This window comes from Lepisosteus platostomus, chromosome 6 (genome assembly GCF_059453375.1).
Source record: "Lepisosteus platostomus isolate fLepPlt1 chromosome 6, fLepPlt1.hap1, whole genome shotgun sequence".
Taxonomy (NCBI): domain Eukaryota; kingdom Metazoa; phylum Chordata; class Actinopteri; order Semionotiformes; family Lepisosteidae; genus Lepisosteus; species Lepisosteus platostomus.
This window is the reverse complement of record NC_142616.1, coordinates 59,875,628-59,897,401: the sequence shown is the minus strand read 5'-3', so window position 1 is coordinate 59,897,401 and position 21,774 is coordinate 59,875,628. Positions and strand designations below refer to the sequence as shown.

General features: G+C 37.5%; 2 protein-coding genes across 27 annotated transcripts in view; both read left to right on the top strand.

Moving 5' to 3' along the window:
* dock3 (dedicator of cytokinesis 3) overlaps positions 1 to 14,361 on the top strand; it is a 255,429-nt gene extending 241,068 nt beyond the window's left edge. For 11 of the 26 annotated variants that reach the window (XM_088636650.1, XM_088636657.1, XM_088636651.1 and 8 more), the window contains 10 exons: positions 273 to 356; positions 697 to 813; positions 909 to 1,048; positions 1,733 to 1,868; positions 2,216 to 2,297; positions 2,881 to 3,044; positions 3,657 to 3,744; positions 4,857 to 4,979; positions 5,769 to 5,851; positions 7,707 to 14,361. In XM_088636650.1, the coding sequence (XP_088492776.1) occupies positions 273 to 356; positions 697 to 813; positions 909 to 1,048; positions 1,733 to 1,868; positions 2,216 to 2,297; positions 2,881 to 3,044; positions 3,657 to 3,744; positions 4,857 to 4,979; positions 5,769 to 5,851; positions 7,707 to 8,201 (1,512 nt within the window). In that variant the 3' untranslated portion in view covers positions 8,202 to 14,361. Of the gene's footprint in view, positions 1 to 272; positions 357 to 696; positions 814 to 908; positions 1,049 to 1,732; positions 1,869 to 2,215; positions 2,298 to 2,880; positions 3,045 to 3,108; positions 3,629 to 3,656; positions 3,745 to 4,856; positions 4,980 to 5,768; positions 5,852 to 7,706 lie in introns of those variants that run through there. The other 15 variants (XM_088636664.1, XM_088636678.1, XM_088636677.1 and 12 more) reach the window with 10 other exon arrangements.
* Positions 14,362 to 16,597: 2,236 nt separating this feature from the next.
* On the top strand, positions 16,598 to 20,247 carry manf (mesencephalic astrocyte-derived neurotrophic factor). The gene is made up of 4 exons (XM_088636649.1): positions 16,598 to 16,799; positions 18,510 to 18,637; positions 19,043 to 19,184; positions 19,831 to 20,247. Exons 1-4 carry the CDS (start codon positions 16,712 to 16,714, stop codon positions 20,013 to 20,015), a joined length of 543 nt encoding a protein of 180 aa, XP_088492775.1. The 5' UTR covers positions 16,598 to 16,711; the 3' UTR covers positions 20,016 to 20,247.
* The last annotated feature ends 1,527 nt before the right edge of the window (positions 20,248 to 21,774 follow it).

Genomic DNA, 21,774 nt, shown 5'->3' with positions numbered 1-21,774 from the left:
ATTGTTCACAAGAGTACAGACAGCATTGAAAGGCTTAGTCAGGTTGATCAAGACACAGACTTGTTTTGGTTCTAAGATGAAGCAAGTGAGATAGAGTGTGTGAAAAAAAATGCAAGCTGAGGCTTTTCACATATTTGGAACATTTTTATTTTATTTATTTTGTGGAATAACAATTGTCCCAGTTGGTCAACAGAGCAGGATTTAATAATGATTTAATTTGCACTTGGGTTTAGGTAATTTATGCTTCGCTGAGTTAATTGATGTTTTCTCAGGCTTTCTTCGATAAGGAGTACATAACCAGTCACCCTGAGGACACGGAGAAGATCACACAGCTCAAAGACCTCATGCAGGAACAGGTAATTGTGTCTTTTATGTCCATTCCATTTCAGAATGTTAACAGCCTTGCTCGTCTTTTAAATTTTTTTGCTTTGAAATGCTAGAGCAGTTTTTATGTTGGTAGGAAAATCGTATATTTCTCACATTCCTCATTTGCTTTTCACAAACCCATTTTGCGCTAGTTTCTTTTCCTTCCAGAGATTTCAGTGATTTTGGAGTATTGAAAGAGTCTCTCTTTAGACTCCAGTGTGGATCACTGTGCATCACTAGCTGTAATTCCTTTATTTTGTACACATAACTACTGCAGGTCTGCTACAGGCCATTCTGATTATTAAAGGAAGGGTCTTTTGACTATATTAGGTTCACATCCTGGGAGTGGGACTGGCAGTCCACGAGAAGCTTGTGCACCCAGAAATGCGTCCCCTTCATAAGAAGCTGATAGATCAGTTTCAGATGATGAGAAGCAGCCTTTGCCATGTAAGTTGTGCTGTCAGTTACAAACGTTGTGCTTTTGGCCATCAGTTCTGTCCCCGGAGTGTCTGTGAGTGGAATAATGTGAATATTCAGAGTAGTGTTTTTATGTTGCCCTGCAGGGCCTACCTGGCCTGGACAAGCTGAGTCCTGCTTGCTCTGGAAACAGTACTCCCCGAGGAATCCTGGCCTCCCACAGCCCAATGAGCCCAGAGAGCATCAAACTAGTGCACAGACACAGGTGAGTCCTTCCCAAGAACTCTGCTCTGCAGTTATCTTGCCCTTTGTCGGAGTAATTTATTGACAGCATTGTGCCAGTAAAAAATATCCCCTAAAATAAACTCCAGATATTTTTCTAGAATAATGTAAAAATAAAATCATTTTCTCATTTACTTAAATCTGTGCATTTTCTCTTAATACACATACATTTCTAAATTTAGTCAAATATAGGCTTCTTTCAATTATAGTAAAAGCATTGAAAAATCGATTTCCAATATGCTGAAAATGAGCAACCTGAAACGATTCATTAACATATATTAATCTATAGATTAATTTCAAATATGACATACTGTATATACTGTAGGATCTGTGAACCTCTTACAATGGTATGGAACTGCCCCTAGTAGAGAGATATACTGTACAGTAGCAGTAGGTCTTGTAGTTGTACTGGTAACACAATATCTCCTATTGTAAGAACCTGCTGATATACTGTAGAATGTCCCAAATGCAAATTGGGCTTAGTATAATATGCCAAAAAAAGATTATACAAAAAAATGCTTCAATGTCCATCAGTATTTGAAGAAATAGCGCTAAACTTTCAGGAAAATACTGTATGTACTTTGCTTTTAAATACAGTAATTAAGGGTGGTATCTGTTCCATACTTTGTCTCCTTCTCTCTCACTTCCCGAATCTTCCTGCCTGTAGCCCACTGAACTTGATAGGGTCAATCCGGCACTCTTCGTCTTCCCTGTCCTCCCACACGTCCAGCGAGACAGGGAATCTGGTCATCCTGACGGATGGGATGGCGGGAGAGACTCCTGAGGACCTCTACCGCATGCAGGTGCCGACATACACCCTCACCAGACGCAGGGAGAAATCAGATTCATGGATGGAAATATTACGTACCTCCTCACACAGACTGCCCTTGTAGAAACTAGTTCATGATTAAGGAAGAAAATGAATGCAGTGTGATCTTATTACAGTTTCAAAATTGTGTTTTCAAATGGAAATTCAAGATTTCCACTGCATATCGAAGCCATCGTTTGCCTTAATCTCTGCCATACAGGAATGTCCGATAAGCACACTTTCTTGACTCTTATGTCCTTTCAAATTCACGCTGTGGGGCCATGAATGTTGCTGAAAATAATTCTCAGTTTGCTAATCTCTATTCCTTATTTTGTCTCCCAGCCAAGCCCTTCCTCCTCTAGCCTGAGCTCAACCCACTCTGCCCCATCACAGATGATAAACTCCGCCCCTTCCAGTGCAAGAGGTAACAACCCAGCATTACCCTGTATGTGGCTCAACACAGGGGTGTGCCATAGTCTGGCACCCAGGCTCAATAAATTCCTCACACATGAGAAGTCATGTTCTGGCAAAAATATCTACATCTACATAGAAGCAGACATACTGTACATACAGTACTGGTTCCCCCTGTCTTAAATTAGTTAATTCACCCAAACATTTTAACTGTTTCCTGATAAAACGAACGAGTGTTAGGAGAGAAAAATACATATAGTTTAAATGTCTCTTAATACGTTAACTTCCATACTTAATTCTTCAACTGTGTAATAGACTTCACCCAAATCTCCAACGCCTGTTTCTAAAACACGTCTGAGGCACAGAAGAGTTGACTCCTTGGCTCATGTTGCTTAGTTGAAGGCGCCTTATCCATCCAAGCCATCTTCAAGCCCATTCTGGAGGGATTCTAGGGAGTCAGCTTCAGCAGTGTGTCTGGATCTTTTGTTCCAGATGTCGATGGCTCTCTCAGTGAGGTGGTTTTGGAAGCCCACTCCTATTTTAGCTAGACACATAATTCACTGAGGTTGAGCCTTAATTGCTGTTCTTTACCCCAGGCTCCCCCTCACTTCCAGACAAATACAGACATAACCGGGAGATGCTGATGCTGCTGCCCCCCCACCGCGAGCGGCCCAGCAGTGCCATGTACCCCACCATGACTGAGAACGGACAGGTACAGTGGGAGCATCCGAAGGGAAAACCAGGCACCTTTTATTACACAGTGAGACAATGATTTTGAGCAGCCGTAGATTTGCCATTCTCTGTGTGTGCGTATGTTTTTCCAGAAAAGAGCCATCAGTCCCCAAAAAGGATAATGAAATCCATCAAGATAAAACAGCTGACAGCATGTTACATGTGAGGCCCTGTGTGGATGTTTTTGTTATACCTTGCTTCCTCCATTTTGCTTGTCATTCCATTTCCTACTAACCAAATGTGCAAAATGCCCCCACGATGTCCATTAAAATCTGTAATTTGTTCTGGCATTGACTGGATGAAAGATATTGTTCCAGTCAGGCTAGCAGTTTTGGTGAGCAAACACACTTCTACAAAAATTAAATCTCATCTGGACAATCCCTTGGGTTTTGCTTTTTTTTGTATGGTAAGACTTTTCGGCATATTTAAGGCAATGGAGCCTTCCAGAATTTGAATAACTATAAACTGAAACTTTCTAGATGAATCTGTGGCTCTTCTTCAATTTGGTAATATATAAAGATGCACTGATAGGCCTGTGTTCTTGTTTTTGTAAACTCCTTGCTCATTTGTGCATATTTGATCAGTTCATCTAGACTAGAATTCTCACTTTGTATCTAATCATATTTTCAATATTTTCCAGCCTACAAATTTCCAGCGTGCCCTTCTTCAGCAGGTGATTGGCCCTTGCAAACCCTGCAGTGACCCCAACCTTTCAGTAGCAGAAAAGGGTACTTTTTTATTATTTTCTTTGCCTTTTTTCTTGTCCATTAACAGGGTAATTTGTACAGTGTATGATCATTTAAATGCTTCTACATAAAGAGCTTTCTGGCATTATTGTTAATCCTCTACATTCAGCTTTTTCCAGGAATTCCTTTAACACAGGAAAAATCTTTTTTTTTTCTTTTTAAGTACAATCCCTGCACTAAGTTTTCTGCTCTTGTGTATTTCTGTCTCAGGTGGCCTTTATTTATTTGTTGTTACTGTTTAAAATAGTAGAATTCCTTAACTATATGGTTAGCACTCTGTTTAGATTGTGTTCTGCCAACAGTTCTGTGCTTAACTACTTAATATATAATATTAACTACTTGACTTCACTAATTTCACTTATGTGACTTTATGGTATTTAGGTGTGCGTATCACATTTTATAGTATTTTTGTGATCAACATTTTTATTTAATTTTTCCAAATAGACTACAAAAACAAAAAACAAAACAAACATGTACAAACTTCCACATCATAATTCGCATTTCAATACCAACACAGTCATACAGGTTTACCCAGAGCTCTTGTCATGCTAGTTTAAATACACAGTAACTTAGAATACACTATAAACAGTATGACTTTACTGTTTTAAAAATCAAGTATAGTTCTAATAGCTGTGGAAATCCTTTCCCAAGTTTGGATTGTATTAATTCTAGCTTTGTACATTCTAAGTCTGCAATATATTGAAATGTGAGTATCCAGCATTTATCTGGCAAAATATCAGGGCTTATTCAGAGTTGTAGAATTGTTATTTTTTTACTGCTTTGAAGCCACAAAAGAGCAGCATTGTCCAAATTATAATAAGGTTAACTGAATATTCATCATTGAACAAACACCAGCGAGGATCTGGTTTGAAATGTATACCAATTAGTTTGCCCAGCATTGTACAGACATGAGTTCTGAAGTTGTGGATAACTGGACATTCCCAAAACATATGAAACACAGTGCTTACAGTTAGTTAGTCTGACATAAAGCACATATTGGTCTTGTACTTGGTCCATATTTTACAGTGTTTTAACAGGTTATAAGTTGCTTTGGATAAAGGTTAATTACGAGGATATTATGTTGTATTTTGCAGCAGTTCCCACAGCTCCCAGCAGCTGGAGTCTGGACAGCGGGACCCGGGAGGCCCTGCCCTTCCTGTCAGCCCATGTGGGGAGTCACATGGTGCCACCAGTCCCCCCGCGTAGCGTTCCTCCTGGTAAGATCCTCAGCCCAAGCAGCCCAGGACAGCTGGCGTGAGCTACTCTCCTCACCTGCTTTTACTGGAAGTGGTTTAAGCCTAACTCTGTGGGTTTTACATTCTTCACAGTACGTCAGTCTTATCTTTTACACTGCACGGCCCAACACCTTCCTACAATCTCAACACGTCAGCGGGTGTGTTCAGTAGTCTGTGTAAAGCAGGAGTCAGTTCTGAATTGAATTGATTGGACCTGGATCTTAGCTGCTTTCGCCTTAACCTTGTACCAAGTTGGATGACATCTCATGCCTTTCAACTTTGAAAAAACAACTTGCTCACCACTCGGGTCTCCTCATTTGTTATTTTAAACATTTTAAAATGGCCAGAAGCCTCCCAAAAAACATAAGAGTAATGGGGATATGATATATATATATATAATATTGTAAAATTTCATAAAATGATGGGACATTCTATTTGTAATAGCAAGAAACATACGTACTAAAGAGTTGATTCAATGCAAGATACTGATCTATAGTTGATTTGACCTTATATAATGGTAGTCCCTTTAGGCTTCTCACAGTGCAGACCTCCCTGTTGTGTGGTAGCTCCCTGTGTTGTGTCCACTCTTCTTTCAACTGGGCAGTTGGGAGGACTCTCATTCTGTGCTCACCTGCCACAGTCCTTTTCCGCTGTCCCCCTTAGCTGATGGCACTCATTACCGACAGATCATTAAAGGTCCTTCTCCAGAGTTTGTTAGTTTGTGTTTTTTTTCCAATCCTTGTTTTGTCCTGCTGTGTTTTCCCCCTTTAGGGCACTTCTCGATGCACTTTGATGCTTTCCACCACCAGATCAGCGATCTCCCTCCAGCTCTCCCCGCGCGCTCTTTAAGAAAGGTACCCTCTCTCATGCAGTGACAACCTTGTGCAGACCCCCGCTGTCCTGTCAGATCATCACTTACCTGCTCTCACATGTGCCCAGTGCTTGACAGATGACGTCACATTTCAGTAGCTTTACTCATGCTTTAATGTACCTGCTATCATCAGTAGAGCACAATGAGTTTCTTGTTTTGGGACGTTACTCAACGTCAGCAATGACAGTGGCAATGCAAAACCACTTTTGCTGCCACTATAAGCTACTATTTTCACATCTGTATTCATTATGATACAGTATTAAGTTATAAAGATCAAATCTTTAATGTCAGCGGGACTACAAATACGCAGCTTCAGGATGGTAAATCTGTCGATGTTTTCATGTAAAACAACAGTCAGATGCCAGTGTTAAAGGCAATCCAGTTTATTGGAATGAACCGTAGGAGAACTGGGTGTCACTCAGGCAGTTTCAAGAATAAGAAACAGGTTTTCTTGAATCACCTTTGATGAACAAGGAGAGGAACAGCAGTTTTAGAAAGAATATTTACATAAGATTTGTTCCAAGAATACGTAAATGGACCAATAACCAATTAAATCCCAGGGAACTGTAAAAAACTGAAGAAAATGTAGAAAAGAATGGCTATGAATGGTTAATTTTCTGGGAAGAATAATTTTTTTGAGACCACTAAAGCAGAGTTGTCACATGGAGGTTGTGCATTAAGCCCATGAGAAAATAGAAAAACAGCCATATAGAATAAACATACTGTAACATACTGGCACTGTAGTGGCTTTCATACACTAAAGAGAAAAACAGCAGTGTTGGGTTTTTTATGTTGTTTCCATTTTTTTCTGTTTATGGTTTTGGCAATTAACAATTACAAGAAAGCAGCTGCTTCTCTCTCCTGTTTTGTTAATGTGGTACCTTACATTCTGTTTTGTGTTGCTCACAGATCTCTGAATGTCTTGTTTCAGCCCATCCACATTCTTTGCCCATTCTTTGTAGGTGGTGTAACCACCTGCTTTTAAAAACATAAAATCCCTATGCAGGAATCTCAACCTTGTATTGGCCAAAGTAAAAAATGAGCAATGTGCAGTATCTTGGTTTGCATTTTTTCACTAGGTACTGGCATTCAGTCAAGTGACTCTCTTTCTAGTGCTAGTGTTTTGATGTCATTCTGCTTTAAATTTGCCTCCCTGTTAGCTGTGTAACACTTCTATTTGAACCACTGTTGTTTCTCCATGAATAAAATTCCCTTTTCCAAAGTTTTAAAATATTAGGATCAGCACCGAGAGAGGGACGATGTTTTTTTTTTTATTTTTCTTCTTTTCCTTTGCCCTCCAATTATACCCTGTTGAGCCATGCCCTACAGACAGTCATTTTTAATTGGATAAGAGAGGCTTAATAGTGATATATTAAACACCATTACCATACATACAATTAATATTTTCTGTTTTTATAACCCAAGTCTTTTAAAAATATATTTAACATACAATGTAAAATTGGCAAAATACGGACCTGGCTTTAGACATACACCTTAAGTAGCATTGGTACTGTATATAAAAGTTGTAAGTCTGGCATTAGATGCATTCTAAATGTTACTGACACTCATACAGTATACTTTGCAAAAAGATGATGCAGCCTACAGGAGAAATGATGTTTTAAAACTGGTTTTGTATATCTGAGTAAATATGTTGTTCAAAATGTAATGCAACAAATATTATAAGGCCTTCAAAACAATATTTAAAAGAGACATGAAAAGAAACAAACTGACTTGCATATAATTGTCCATTTTATCAACAGGGGTAGAGAGGAGCTTTCATTTGTAATAGGATTTATTGAAGATGATTGGCTATTTTTTGTGTTTTTAATGTCTTATAGTCTCCCTTGCACCCCATACCTGCCTCACCCACCAGCCCACAGTCCGGCCTGGATGGCAGTAATTCTACTTTGTCTGGTAGCGCCAGCAGCGGCGTGTCCTCCCTGAGTGAGAGCAACTTCGGCCAGTCCTCGGAGCCACCTGCCCGTACTGACACTCTGGATTCAGTGCCCAGCCAGGCCTGGACCACCGACGAGGATGTGGAGTCACCCTACCTGCCCGTCCGCTACAGCATCTCTGAGCCCGACGTCCTCGAGTCCATCAAGCCCCCCCCTTGCCGCAGCCATTCCGCGCCCGGTGGTGTCAACCCCCAGGAGGGCCATCACCACCACCACGATCCTCCAGCACTGCCCCCCAAGCCCTACCTAAGAGAGGGGTGCATCCCCGAGGAGGACATTCGGCCCAGGCCCATGCCCCGCAAGATCTCCCAGCCTCTGCTCACCAACAAGGAGGAGCAGGCCAAGGTGGCTTGGGAGCACGGCATCAGTGAGGAGTAGGCCTGTAGGTTTGTATACGTATGGGGGTTAGAGAGGAAGTTTCCGATGGTGATGGATTTCCTCGGTCCTGCGCTCACACCTTCACGTTTTGGAGAGCTCGCCAGAATCCTTCAAGCACTCTGGCACAATTATGTTGTAAGTTAGGCTCTTCGAGAAATTCACTAGGCCTATTGATCCCAAAAGGCCAACTAAATTATTTTTTTGGAAGAGATAAATATGTTTTCGTGTCAAAAAAAAAAAAAGTCAGGTGAATGTCTCCAGTTTTGGATTCAAGTTTTTCATTTGGTTATTTTTTCTTTGTTAGAAAAAAAACTGTGCATTGGATTAAACGGATTAAGTGGCTTAGTGAATTTGATAAGAAATCAACATCTGTGTTCTTCAGTGATCTGATTGGCTATCTATTATTTGGTGCTTACTTCAGAACTTGGAATGAGGATATAGAAAGTAACTCAGTGTTATTTTTAAGTGTCAAAATTTAATTATTTAAAAAAAAGGCAAAGATCAACAACATTGTATATTTTAATTTGATCTCGAAAAGATGAAAGCTGTCAACAGTGTAATATCCTGAAGGGTCAAAGATTTGTCATTTATGGTTTGGAACTGCAAGCACTGAGTTATCAATTATCAGTCTCTTATATTCTGTGCAGTTGATCAAAAAATACAATAATGTCATGAATGAAAGGAACTGTGAAATGTTAAAATATCGAATGTTTCTTTTGAGAGTGATTCCAAGGGCAGTTATGTGAGGGAATACAAAACAAAGGGCTACCTTGGTTACGTCTTCATAACCAAGATAGCTTTTTTTTGATAGCTAAAGAAAACAGATATTGATATTGTAACGCATACGGCCACCATTGCAGGTTGTGCGAGCCGGCTTGCCAGCGCGGTGACGTCACCGCCCTTCCCTGTGAATAGCAGGGGCCGCAGCCGCCGGGCTGAGGGGAGATTTCCCTTTAGCTCAAGTGGCCGGGTCCCTGTTGAGTGACGCCGGAGGCCCGGGTTCGGTGGGGGGCCGACCTGAGGCGGCAGGGGCAAGGGCGCATACCCACGTGAACCCCAAAGCGCTACAGTATGTTAGCTGCCATTTAGTTTCCACATGTTCTGTTCTGGAGATCTGCACTTTAAGCACTTCATTCTGGAACACCAAAAAATCTTCTTGACAGTTATTTTTTTATTCAGTATATTTGAAGCAACAAGACAATGAATGTGAATAAGCCCATGAAATATAATTATATAAAGACAATAGGAAGATCATGATTTAATTCTTGCGTTTAAAGAAACATTTCTGAAACATGTTCCTCTATGAGAAATTTCAATTACCTCATCTTTCAAGAACACAAATGCAGTGGATGAAATGTTGCATACACTCTGAAGTGCATATGTAAAATAATGTACTCTTAGATGTTATAAGAGAATAAGCTCACCCGCTGATGTCTATTTTCTTTACAATAAATTTAAATTACAGTATTGTTAAGTATTCCCATGCATGCCAAAATGGCGGTAAGATTGTGACATTGATGACATTCAGGCAGAAGTGCTAAAAACTTTGCTTTTCTTAAATATAAATATTTAGAAAATGTTTTTCATTTAAGCAGGCAATTTTATTTTATTTTGAAAGATTGGAACAAGTTAAATGAATTCCATTTACCTAACATATCTGACAATGAAATGTAGGTCTTAAGACACCATAGGTGAGTGACAATTTCCAATTCTATTTTGTATTGTGTTTACAATTATAAAATGTACATTTTGAGATTCTTAGAGGACATCTCTTCAGAAGTGTCATCCCCTCACTCAAAAATAAGCAGTTTCCAGAATTGGATTATCATGACTTATAGCTTCTTACTGCCATGCTGCAAAACAAGAGATTATCCCACCACCAAAGGTGTTTTACATAATTTAATAGCACTACATTTAAGGGATACTTTTAAGTAAAATATAAAAAGAGGCTTTATGGTTAGATTCCCTTGTATATTAGCAAGTTGATGTTCTTTTTTATGGTGACAAGGGGGTATCTCTTTGTTGGTGATGCATAAAAGTAATGGTATATTTTTTGTAATACAATTACAAATCTAGGCATCCACAGGAAAAGAAATATATGTATACCAGGGACTGAGGAGGATGTATGGTTTATGCAAGACTTAAGGCAACCCTTTTTAGCTGCTACAGTATAAAGGTACACTGATAAGGTACACTGGCTTAAAGCAAAAGGTACTTTGTGAATGAATTTCATTTAAGGAATAAGAAATATATACTGCCGTAAATATCTTTTTTTTTCTATTTTTTGTATAATGATTTTGTGAGCATGCATTTTTTTTCTGTTTGTGCAAAAATGTGACTACTGCCCTCCACACCCATCTATGGTTTTCCTGTCCAGCACAACGTACTGAGGTTTAAGGGAAAGAATTATGAAGAAATACAAATTTTGATATTCTGTCTGTGTTCATTACACATTTTTTAACTGTTAAATATTGATAGGAGATACTCTGGGCAAATGCCATTCAGTAACAACAGACCATCTGATTTACATCTTGGAGGAAGGACTTATGTCATTCATAAATTTGCTAATGCTATGAACTGCTGCTTGATGCCATTAAGCTCTTTAAATGAACTTTTAAATACTAAGTACTCATCATGCTTCCTTCAGTGTTTGTTAAGGTGGCGTGTTGTGCAAGTGGCTATGCATATTCATTGACAGTACAGGGGAATAATGTTTCTCCATCAACAATATGACAAGGCCACATCTTCAGGCGCTGTATGACACATGTTTTTTACAGGCCTGTGGTTTGTGTAAATATTTTTCCTGATATATACAGTATATAAGAAACATTTTTTTTTCAAAGGAGGAGTGATTATTTATTATGTGAAGATGAAAAGTTAACTTTGAATGGATAATAAGTCTTAAAACTACTTTGGGGGCTTTATTCTAGCTTTGAAAAGCTAATGAAATTTCACTTGTTCTAGGGTTTGTGTACCTGTGTCATCTGAAGATGACAGAGCAATATTTTTCTACAGTTCAGAATTTCAATATTTGTGGCCCATTTTTTGCTAGCAAATTTTGGTCAGATTCGAGGGCACAGGATACTGATATTTTTTGAAGGTGGTGTATATACCATAAAGTCTGTATAAGAAGGGTTAAAATTGGCTTGAACAGATGTTCTTTATATACATTTTTACCCTACATTACAAAACAGTGGAAATCCCTAGTTGTATGCTTCTTCTCCAACTGAACACTCGAAGATTCAACAGTGTGTAAAAGGCAAGCAATTGAATATGATATGTACATCTGTAACTTCAGTTCAGTAAAATCAGTGGTATATGTTAAATGTCAGAGTCCATTATATTTCAGAGCTGTATTTTTAAATGCATTATTCAGTCTTGAAGGCTTTAATGATATTAATAACAAACATCAATATTAAATTAAGATTTATTGAAGGGCTGTTTAATATATTGGGATGCTTAGGAACAACCACCTCCTTCCCACATGTACCTAGCTATACAGATTTTCAATATAAAAGTACATTTTCTCTGGCAACAAATTTAGTCACAAGATGGCTAAGATTAAGAGACAAACTGAAGTCTTAATAGATCACTTAAACATACCTTATAACAGTAATCATAATGAATTGATGCACATCATATTTATTTATCAGAAGCATGTAGACAATTCACATATTTCTAGTGCTTTTAACAATATCTTTCTTCATCAGTTCTAAAAGGAGAGGATAGACTGAATAGGGACTCTACAGGGGGCAGAGAAAAGTTGAATGATGATAGATTACAGTAAAAGAGGGTAGAAACACTTTGAGCTGTTCTTTAGAGGAAAACTAATAGGGCTTGCTACTCAAAATGCTGTATTTAGTTTTTTTAAGTATGTTTTCCATTGTTAAAATATTAGCCCTAGGATTAGATGTATACATTTTGCTTTTAATATATTTTCATTTGTATGAAAAAAATAATTTTGAATACAAAAAACATTTTAATCCTGATTGTTAGTTTTTCTGTTTGTTTTTGTATCATTGCTTGAGTTAAGCTTTATACCTTGTGCTCACCATTATTTCTAAAGAAGATAGTACTGAATGAAGTGAAGAGTGATGTAATTTTTAAAAGTGTGCTAATGTCAGTTGAGTCAACAAATGTGAGCAGGCTATGATGTTCTTTTACAAATATGGACCCATCAACAATAACAAGTATAGGGATAGAAAATCTTTTCCACATAATCTTTCTTATTTCCCCTTAAAATGTTAATTTCAAGTAGCTGATGACTAGTCTTACATATTTCCCGTACTTGAAACAGCATTTGCTTGCAGAATTGGTAAAATATAATACAAAAACAGGAAATTAATTTGTTTGCATTGATTGCATTGTATCTAGTTGAACCCCTTTTAGGAACATGTCTCAGGAGAACTTTACCTGTTTTACAGGTTTTGTGAAAAAAATAGTTTTTTGTTCAAGATTCTATAACTATTACCAAGACATATATAGTAAACCTATGCAAAGTCACACAGTTGTATCTATTTACAAATCACTTTTAATGGAGTGATTCAGCCTAGATAACTGCTGGTTAGGAAACCAAAGCAGCAATTTTATATTTTAACCTCAAAATCTTTTGAATTCAGTTTCTTAAATAATATTTATTAATGTGACTCCTTACTATTTTTGGAAGATAGCTTCATATTATGAAAGAAAAACCTTTGATTTTACATTAAACATTTACAACGTCTTAGAGACATAGTGTAATTATGGAATATCCTAGCTGGAGCTGGTTAATGTTTACCCAGTTACTGTAAATATGTTGAAAGCTTGACTTTAGGAGGAGATGGATGACAGAACAGGCAGAGAAATAGGTACTGTAGGAAATAAAATGTGGTCAAATCATCATACTTAACTATAACTTGATAACTATGTTATCTCAATACAAAGCAAATCAGCGTAGACATAAGTAACTGTATGAACATTCAGATTACTGAGGTAAAATCGCACATAAACTGGAATAGCTCTCTATAGAGTTTTTTTTTTCCAGGCAACCACTGTGCAATATCCATAAATATAATATAACCATATAAATCTCTCATCTCATATGCCATAATAGTTATATTTAACATATATTTCTACTTATATTTTAGGTTTATAAGTAGAATCTAAATAGTTACTGTTTTAATAAGGGACAAACATAAAGTTAAATGCGCTGATCTTCGCTTTTTATCAACAAGTTAGTACTGTAGTTAGTCATTTTCAAAACCATTACTAATACCTGGTTTAAGGATTAAAATTAATTTTATATGCATAAGATCTAAGAACAAAATGCTTTTGCAGTGTTAATGAGGCCATGAACCATGTTTCTTTGGGAAAGTACTCATCTGGGGAAAAGTGAATAGTTGCCACATTGTTTTGATTAGTAAATAATTTAAAACAATCCAGGTACTGTATTGTTAATTATATACTGAATACACTTCAGTAGTCTGTGAAATCAGACAGATTCTGAATTATATACAGTGAATAAAACAGGATTGACAATGTATGTTACAGTATTGAAATGGGTGAGCTGGGTAGATTGTTTCATTGAAAGAGGACTGAAGGTTGCATTCTGATGAAGATAATGCATCTAAAAAATATGAGGACTTAGTGAGATTTCACCCAGATGAGATGAGACATTTCCAAATGTATTGTAAATATAGAACACCAGTATTGTGAAAACCCTTTCAGAATCATTGCAGTCCTGATAAAAACCCTACCTGTCTTGCTTCTCTCCGTGTAAATATTCCTTCTGAATGCTGTGTATTTATAAAGGTTGAAAAGGGCAAACCATGTATAGATTGTGATTAATTGTCTGCCTTGTACTTTATGATGTAAATGTGTTTTTAAAACTAAAAACTTTAACTCCGCAAATTCTGTGACTATTTGAAAGGCCTAATCACTACTGTTTTTTGTGTGTTTGCGTTTAAGACAAATCTTAACAGCAGGACAAGTTTGAAAACAACAAAAAAAATTTGTACAAGTGTTCTAAAAGGTACTTTCTTGTATATATCGTGCTAGCATGAATAAACTGTGGTGTGGATTTTAGTTGTAAATACATAGTTTTTTTTTCCTACTCACTTAACTGCTGTGACGTGGAATTCATTAACAATGTCTAACATTAAAGATTTGTTTTATCGACTCAGTTCTGTATCCTTTTGTTATTGTAAGGTTTAATGAAGATGACTCTGAGTTTAAAAGCTGTTTTTAATGAATGGTCATCTCAAAATTCTTGTCCATTCTAAATCTCGCCCAAGCTAGTGAACATTTTCAAACTTGGCTCTAGCCATATCAAAAAGGAAAGTCTTGATATAGTAATGATATAGCTACAATATAACACTAATGGAAAAAAAAGAGCAAACACAAATGTATTTATATCCCAGAGCTTGACATTGTTCATCTTGCAGGACTCTGGTGCAAACAGTCATGCTGAAAGCTGACACCTCCATTTATACAGCAGGTAATGTTTACCGTGTAAAACACAGGGCAATTTCAGTATATTGGCAGTGAGATGCCAGTTTATTTAACCTGGTGGTCCAAGACGTTTTTCAGTTAATGCACACAAGGCATGTTAATGGCTAGTAGATCCATTAATAGATCCATTAATGTTAATGTTAACGGTTAATAGATCCTTCCATCGATTTTCTAACCACTTTATCCAGTACAGGGTCACCGAGGAGCTGGAGCCTATCCCAATAAGCAATGGGCACATGGCAGAATACACCTTGGTTCAGACACCAGCTTATCACACGGCTCACACAGACACACAGAAATAAATACTGAAGTTAGGGACTCTCATAAATGTGCCTCATCATTAACCAGAGCGAGTGGGCCGAATCAGTTCCAGAACTGGGGTACTATCTGTATAGACTTATGTGTAAGTTTTTTCCATGTTCACATGGATTTCCTCCCATAGTCCAAAGACAGACTGGTAGGTCAATAGGCTTCTAGGAATGTTGGCCCTGCTGTGAGTATTGGCGTGTCCTTGTCTGTGTCTATCTGCCCTGTCCTCTCTGCCCTGTTAGACTCCCCCACAAACCAGAATTGGATCAATGGTTACAAAATCGATGGATAGATGAATGAATATGTGTATGCTAAAAAAAGAAAAGCTCGGTAGGGAAAGGTAGTATGAAATGGTTCTAGAATGTTCTACACAAGGTATTTTAAAAATCATTCTGAAATATATAAATAAAAGTGCACTCTCCCATCTGGTTGTAGAAATAACGGAGGCTTGCAGTATTAAGATGGGTCTGGAAAACAGCATTTTCCTTATTTCCATGGTGTACATGAAATGTCACAAATTAAGATATTTATCAGAGATGGTGAAGAAGGGCGGTGATCCCAGTTACTTTTCTGAAGGTTTTATGTGTTTTTATCTGAAAAAGATAGCACCTGGAAAGCTGACAACAAGCCTTTCAACTACTCCACGTAAAAGAATTAGTTCAATCTAACATTATTAAATGCTAAAATTGAAAACCTACAGGACTGAACTTGGGAGTCTTTAGTATAAATCACCAGCTATTGAAAAGTAGTGGAACCCACTGCTAAAAAGCAGACACCATTGAAGTTTTTACACCATTCTTTTGGTATTTTCAACAGGTTAAGCTGGTTTTCTGAAAACATAACGGTACCTTTACCTGTGTATTTTGTTCTACACAATAGGTAAAGCACCATAAAGGACACATGAGTAATTTTGACATAACAACGTTGTAATAATTAAGAAAAATGGCAACATGCGTTATGGTGCATCCCCAAAATCAAAATTAGCAGAGAGCACGTATATGTTACTTGTATTATTTATAGTCAAGATTTCAAGAGCTGCTGTGGGAGAAATCAAAAAGATATACCGCACAGACATTTCTTGCTTTTCTTGCTTTTAACAGGAGAGGACAGTGCACTGCTATATACTGTACCAAGGCACTAGCAGTCCAACACCGTCACCATATCACCATAAAGCTAACGGAAATATGACCACAAGAACTCCACCTAAACAAAGAGCCTAGGAGGAATATTAATATTGCCTGGATTTTTCCAAAACATCCTACTTTAAACTCGTTCAGTGAAACTATATGTAAAAGAATAATTTTTAAAATCTATAACGGGATCTTCATTATGTGAATAGCAACCCGTTGTAACCAACGCCTCGGATATATACGCTTGATTGCGTCATTACGTTCGAAAAGAGAATCGTTTTTTGTCCAATAGGAGGTCGCCAACTGGACTCTGGCCCCCCGGAATCCATCCAGACCATCCAATCAAGATGTAGTTCGTGGAGCAGCCGTACTGCTAAACCAATCGAAAAGCACAAAGTGGAAAGAAGGGTAGAGAATGTATCCAAACGTAGCCAATGGTGCTACTCCTTGGGCGGGGTTTTGACGAGGAAGCTTTGTTGAATGAGAGCTGTGCGTGTCAGATGAAAACCGGCTGTGAATTTGGGAGTTAATCGAGAGGAAAGGCGACATTTAAAGTTTTGTGGCACACAACTAACGGTTAAGATGCTATGCTTAAGTGGTCTTTCGGTAGCTTTTGCGCTTGCACTAGTGCCGAGCAGTAGTGAGGCTTTAAAGGAAGGGGAATGCGAAGGTGAGTGTGTGTTTTTAATGATCCGAGTCGTTAAATGACTGAAACTCAGTTGGGCCTAACGTAGTTATGTGATAGTGATGCTCTTGTCCATGTTTACTTCAGGTCCTGTTTTTGAACGTTGTATGGAATTGTAAATGTCTCTTATGCCGTTTCTGGCAACTATCGGTTCAGCTTCAGTGTTTTGTAAAGACTAGGTACGTATGTCCAATGGGTCGGGAGCCTAGGTTAACAGACCTGAAACGCATTGTAAAACTAAAGTATCAACTGCAGTACATTTCAGAATGCCACACACCTACCCGAATACAATCAAAGCAGCAAAAGGTCATTATGTAACCACAGTAGCACTGTCACGACTTTCCCTTCAAATGTGTATACAGTATGGACTGGAGCTATACTTTTGTTTCCATTAGTTGTTTCCTCTCGGGGACAGTTTGTACGCTATGTTGCACAGTTTTTAATTCAAGCTGACATAGTTTGTTTGCATTAACTACACATTGATATACTTGAAATTGCGTTATATTCCGTACATTCTGAAGCCACGTGTATTAATAAAAATCACGAATAGAAAAAAATGTTTTCACTTAAATCAGGATCACCAGGATAACTTCTATTCAATCCAAAATTAGCCTACTCTTGTAATGTCAGGGGACTGTATTGTATAGGATTATCTTACTAACACATTACAGTGCCAGTGAAGAATTTAGCAGGATGCCAAAGCATTTTTCAAACTATTGACAAACTTTAAAGATTATACTTCCTATTGTTTATCAATACGAGTCCTGCCATTTACGCCCCATTAATTTTGTTCATGATCTTGTAGAACTTTGCAAGTGACCATTTTGAAGTCCTTGGGGATATTTTGAATAGGCAAGTTTGAGCTAAATGGGGAGGGTTTAGACAGTCTTAGCACTAAAAATTGGCGCTAGAAACCAATGTCTAATACAGAATGTTAACCTCTTCCACTGTAAGCCCCCTTTCAGTGATGTACTGTTGTCCGTTTTAAGATATGATGTATGCCGTCATCAAACTTAAAGATATACAGTACATCAGACATGAGTATAGGTGAGGTTGAGCAATTCCCGTCTCTGAGGGCCTAATCCCTGAACATTTTAAAGGTAGATTTTCAGTTAGAGGTGCATTAGAATTTCTTACACAACTCATTTGGTGCTTTGGGCTTTTTACTGGTATGGGCCTTTGGATGCATGGATACACGTCAAATGATTTGTGTGACATTTTAAATAACGAGTACCTCATTTTCATGCTTTCCATATTTCCCTCCATGTAAGTAAGCAAACTTTGTTTCTAGACAGCAGTGAGTTTCATTAAAAATTAGCAAAAAATATATAGGCCTGTTCCTGGACTGTTTTAAACTTTTAAAACCCTAAAAAAGTGATTGCAAAAACTGAAGGCCATTAAAACTTTTTACAGTATTTATACTTCAGTACTCTAAAACAATACAGGTGCAGTGTTTTAAACAGACACTTGTGATATCTGGATATGAGTCTGTTAGCTTTTTAAGGTGTAACTGGAATTTGATCATGTTTAGTACAGTTAATCTGTTAAAATAAACCATGTGGGATGCTGGAGGTAGAATGTGCCTCATGATTGTGATGCCTGTTTAACACGTGAATACAGAATCTAAGCTTGATAGAAGAGAAGTGATTCCTGCCAGCGATGGAGGTTAATGCTAAACTGCTTTTTAATCTACAGTGTGCGTCAACTTCCTGGGGAGGTTTTACCAGTCTCTGAAAGATACCGATGCAGAATTCACAAGTGCAGCTATTGAGAAGGCATTGATGAAAACATGTAATGAGGCCAAGGGAAAAGAGAACCGGCTGGTAGGTTAAAGGTTATGCTAAGGCAATTCTTAAACATTTCTGAGACCAAATATGGTACTGTTGAAGAAATTACTGAGTGCAAGACAGCGATGTATTGTTGAAAAATGTTTGGATGGTGGAAATGGGTGTTGATTTCTAAGGCTGCCCCATCCAGATGGATAAGCAGACAAAGAAAAATAGTACATTTTGTGTTTTGTCATTACTGTTGTTTTTTCATTATGTTTGAGAAGCCTCCTTTATACAACCAAAATGTTTTCACGAGATTGAGAACTTCCCTCACATACTGTATCAAACATTACAAAAGCTTGCACAAAGGACTTGAACGTTGGTGCAAACCTCTCTACGTACAAAGGTATTGGAACCCATTTGAATGCTGACACCTTGCCTGTTTGGGGGTTTTTCTAGTGTTACTACATTGGAGCCACAAGTGATGCAGCCACAAAAATCATCAATGAGGTTTCCAAGCCTCTGAGCTATCATGTCCCTGTGGAAAAAATCTGTGAGAAGCTGAAGAAAAAAGACAGCCAGATCTGTGAACTCAGATATGGTAAGAACATGAATCTAGGATGGTAGCACATGGAATTGGTGTTGTAATAAACTGTGGGCTTTTGTTTTCCTTTGATTTCTAGCAATAACATAATAGTAAAGCTGTGCTCCTTATGGTTTGAATTGTTTGGAATTGGAGCATATCCGTGAATCTCTTGCCATGTTCTTTTGTTTCTTTGATCATACACTCAAAACTATGAATAATTTAAATCTAAACAGTTAATGCAAATTGCCTGACTTTTATAGCAGTCAGATTACTTTGCAGCATTTGTGTAGATGACACTGTAGTTTTCCTATATGTAATCCTACCTTTTACCTTAAGCCTCTAAGATGCACATGAATTGAATAGTTTGTGAATCATTGGAATGCAACTGAATAAAACGGAGTTATAAGTTGTATCCTTACTAAACATTTTGTGAGGTTTTAGTACAGGAATATATTTGTCATAGATAAGCCCTATAAGCCAACCTCCTAAGTGGAAAATAGATCAGATAAAGTATTCCTGCATTCACAATGGCATTAAAAGTTAAAACCACTGGATAAAAAAAGCCTTGTTTGGAAAAGCACAAATGTTGCATTCTTCTGAGAGATTTTCTTTGGGGGTCTACCGATAATATCTTTGACCCTTGCTTTCTGGGTTTATCTAGATAAACAGGTGGACTTGAGCACAGTCGACCTGAAGAAGCTGAAGGTGAAGGACCTGAAGAAGATTCTGGAGGAGTGGGGCGAGACGTGTAAAGGGTGTGCCGAGAAATCGGACTTCATCCGCAAAATCAATGAGCTGATGCCCAAGTATGCCCCGCATGCTGCCAAAGCACGGACAGATCTCTGATGCCCCTGCCTCCAGATGAGGATGAGAGATTTTGGGGTACATGGACCACCTGACAGACTGTACATTCCCATAGTTTTGAGTGAAAGGGATAGGCTTTTTTATAATTTATTATGACAAAGGTATCTTCTATTTGGAATTGAAGCAAAAACTGGTTCTTCATCTTTGTTTTGACTCCTTGCTTGTATATGGAATATGTGCAAGATTTTTATTAAAAAAGAAAAAGGACAAAGAACCCTTGTTTAGTGGTGTCCATAAAATCTTTGAAATTTCTCACATTTCAATGTGTGTAGCTCATTTTGAAATCGTCTCTATTTTATGATGTTCTGTATTCTTTTTTTGTTTTCCCCGCCAGTTTCAACAGGTTTTCAGATTGTTCTGCTTTATATAAGCTGCAAAGAAACTTGAATTCTACTGTAATGTGATAGCAGCTGTACATATGCTTGGAAATATACATACTGTATACTGCTTTTACTGAATGAGAGTATAGTGTGTGTGGCTTGTGAAATTGGGCTTGGATGACCTACAGTATAAAAACACAAGAAATGAGAGAAGTGAACAAAATAATACACTTGTTATGGAAGCTTAATTTGTTGTAGCATAACATACAAATGAATTAAGTGAGAGAAGTAGACCAGCAAATTGACTTTGCGAAACCCACGGTATAATTAAATGATACATTAAAAATAGGTCTTTAAGGTTAGAAGTTGTCAGCAGTTATAGCATTTATAATGGATTTGTGCAGTGAGTTCCATAGATAGAGCTTTCTGGTGTATACCACATCATACATTATTTGGGACTTGGCCTTCGGCTGAGTAAGAAGCCCCGAATCAGCAGATCTTCGGAAACAGTCCAGTTAAGAGTTGGACAATGTTTGTGCACAGAATCTTTAAAATACTCGAGAGATGGATCATACAGTGAATTACACTATACGTGTGCAGAAGAACCATGAAGGTCCCTCTGTTCTTTCCTACGCGCCAGTGCAGTTCCCAGAGGATGGGTGTAACATGCTGAATTAGTTTTACAAAGTGCACATTGCATGAATAAAAAAAACTTCCCATATTTTTTCCATACATATGCATACATTTAAATTTTTCTGCACACATAAAAAGTGAAAATGTAGAGAATGGTTATGAGTTGCTGTCATCTTGACAATCCTAATTTAAGCATACTGTATATAAGGTACATAAAAACTGCTTACAAGGTTATGGCATTTCACAGAAGGTGAAGTTGCACTGAATTAACTGCTAATATTTATTCCCATACACATTATAAAGGTTTAAATGAAATATTGCTGAGGCATAAAGATAAATGGTAAGAAAACTGAAACCATTTTTTTGCCTTGTAAATAAGTCAAATCAGGTTTTGCCATATTTGGAGATATATTTTTTGGATACATATGGAAGTGCTGTAGAATGTCAGCAAATAGCACCTGGATTTGTAGTCATTTAAAAAATCATCATAAAAAAAGTGTGTAAACTGGTGTATTCTGCACTGCAGAGAAAATGCAAAAAGTATATACATAGAATATGAATACATTATTTTCATAAAACAAACCTATTAACTAAACTCAGTTTCTGTCTGTGTTACTAATTTACCATTGTGTAGAGTAGACTATACAGCCATGTATATTTGCTACAGATCATTCTGCATTTTTCTGTACACTGGAAACACATTTTTACTATAATCTGTTCATGAAATTCTAGATAGATTCTGACTTTGTAAAAAAAAAAGTGTTGCCCATTTTTCACTAATCTCAATT

What these genes read in the sequence shown, in the direction of transcription:
- manf (XM_088636649.1), top strand. Translation starts at nt 16,712, where the DNA reads ATGCTATGCTTAAGTGGTCTTTCGGTAGCTTTTGCGCTTGCACTAGTG. An exon ending in AAAGGAAGGGGAATGCGAAG is followed by an intron (nt 16,800 to 18,509) that starts GTGAGTGTGTGT and finishes TTTAATCTACAG; the next exon opens with TGTGCGTCAACTTCCTGGGG. An exon ending in GATCTGTGAACTCAGATATG is followed by an intron (nt 19,185 to 19,830) that starts GTAAGAACATGA and finishes GGGTTTATCTAG; the next exon opens with ATAAACAGGTGGACTTGAGC.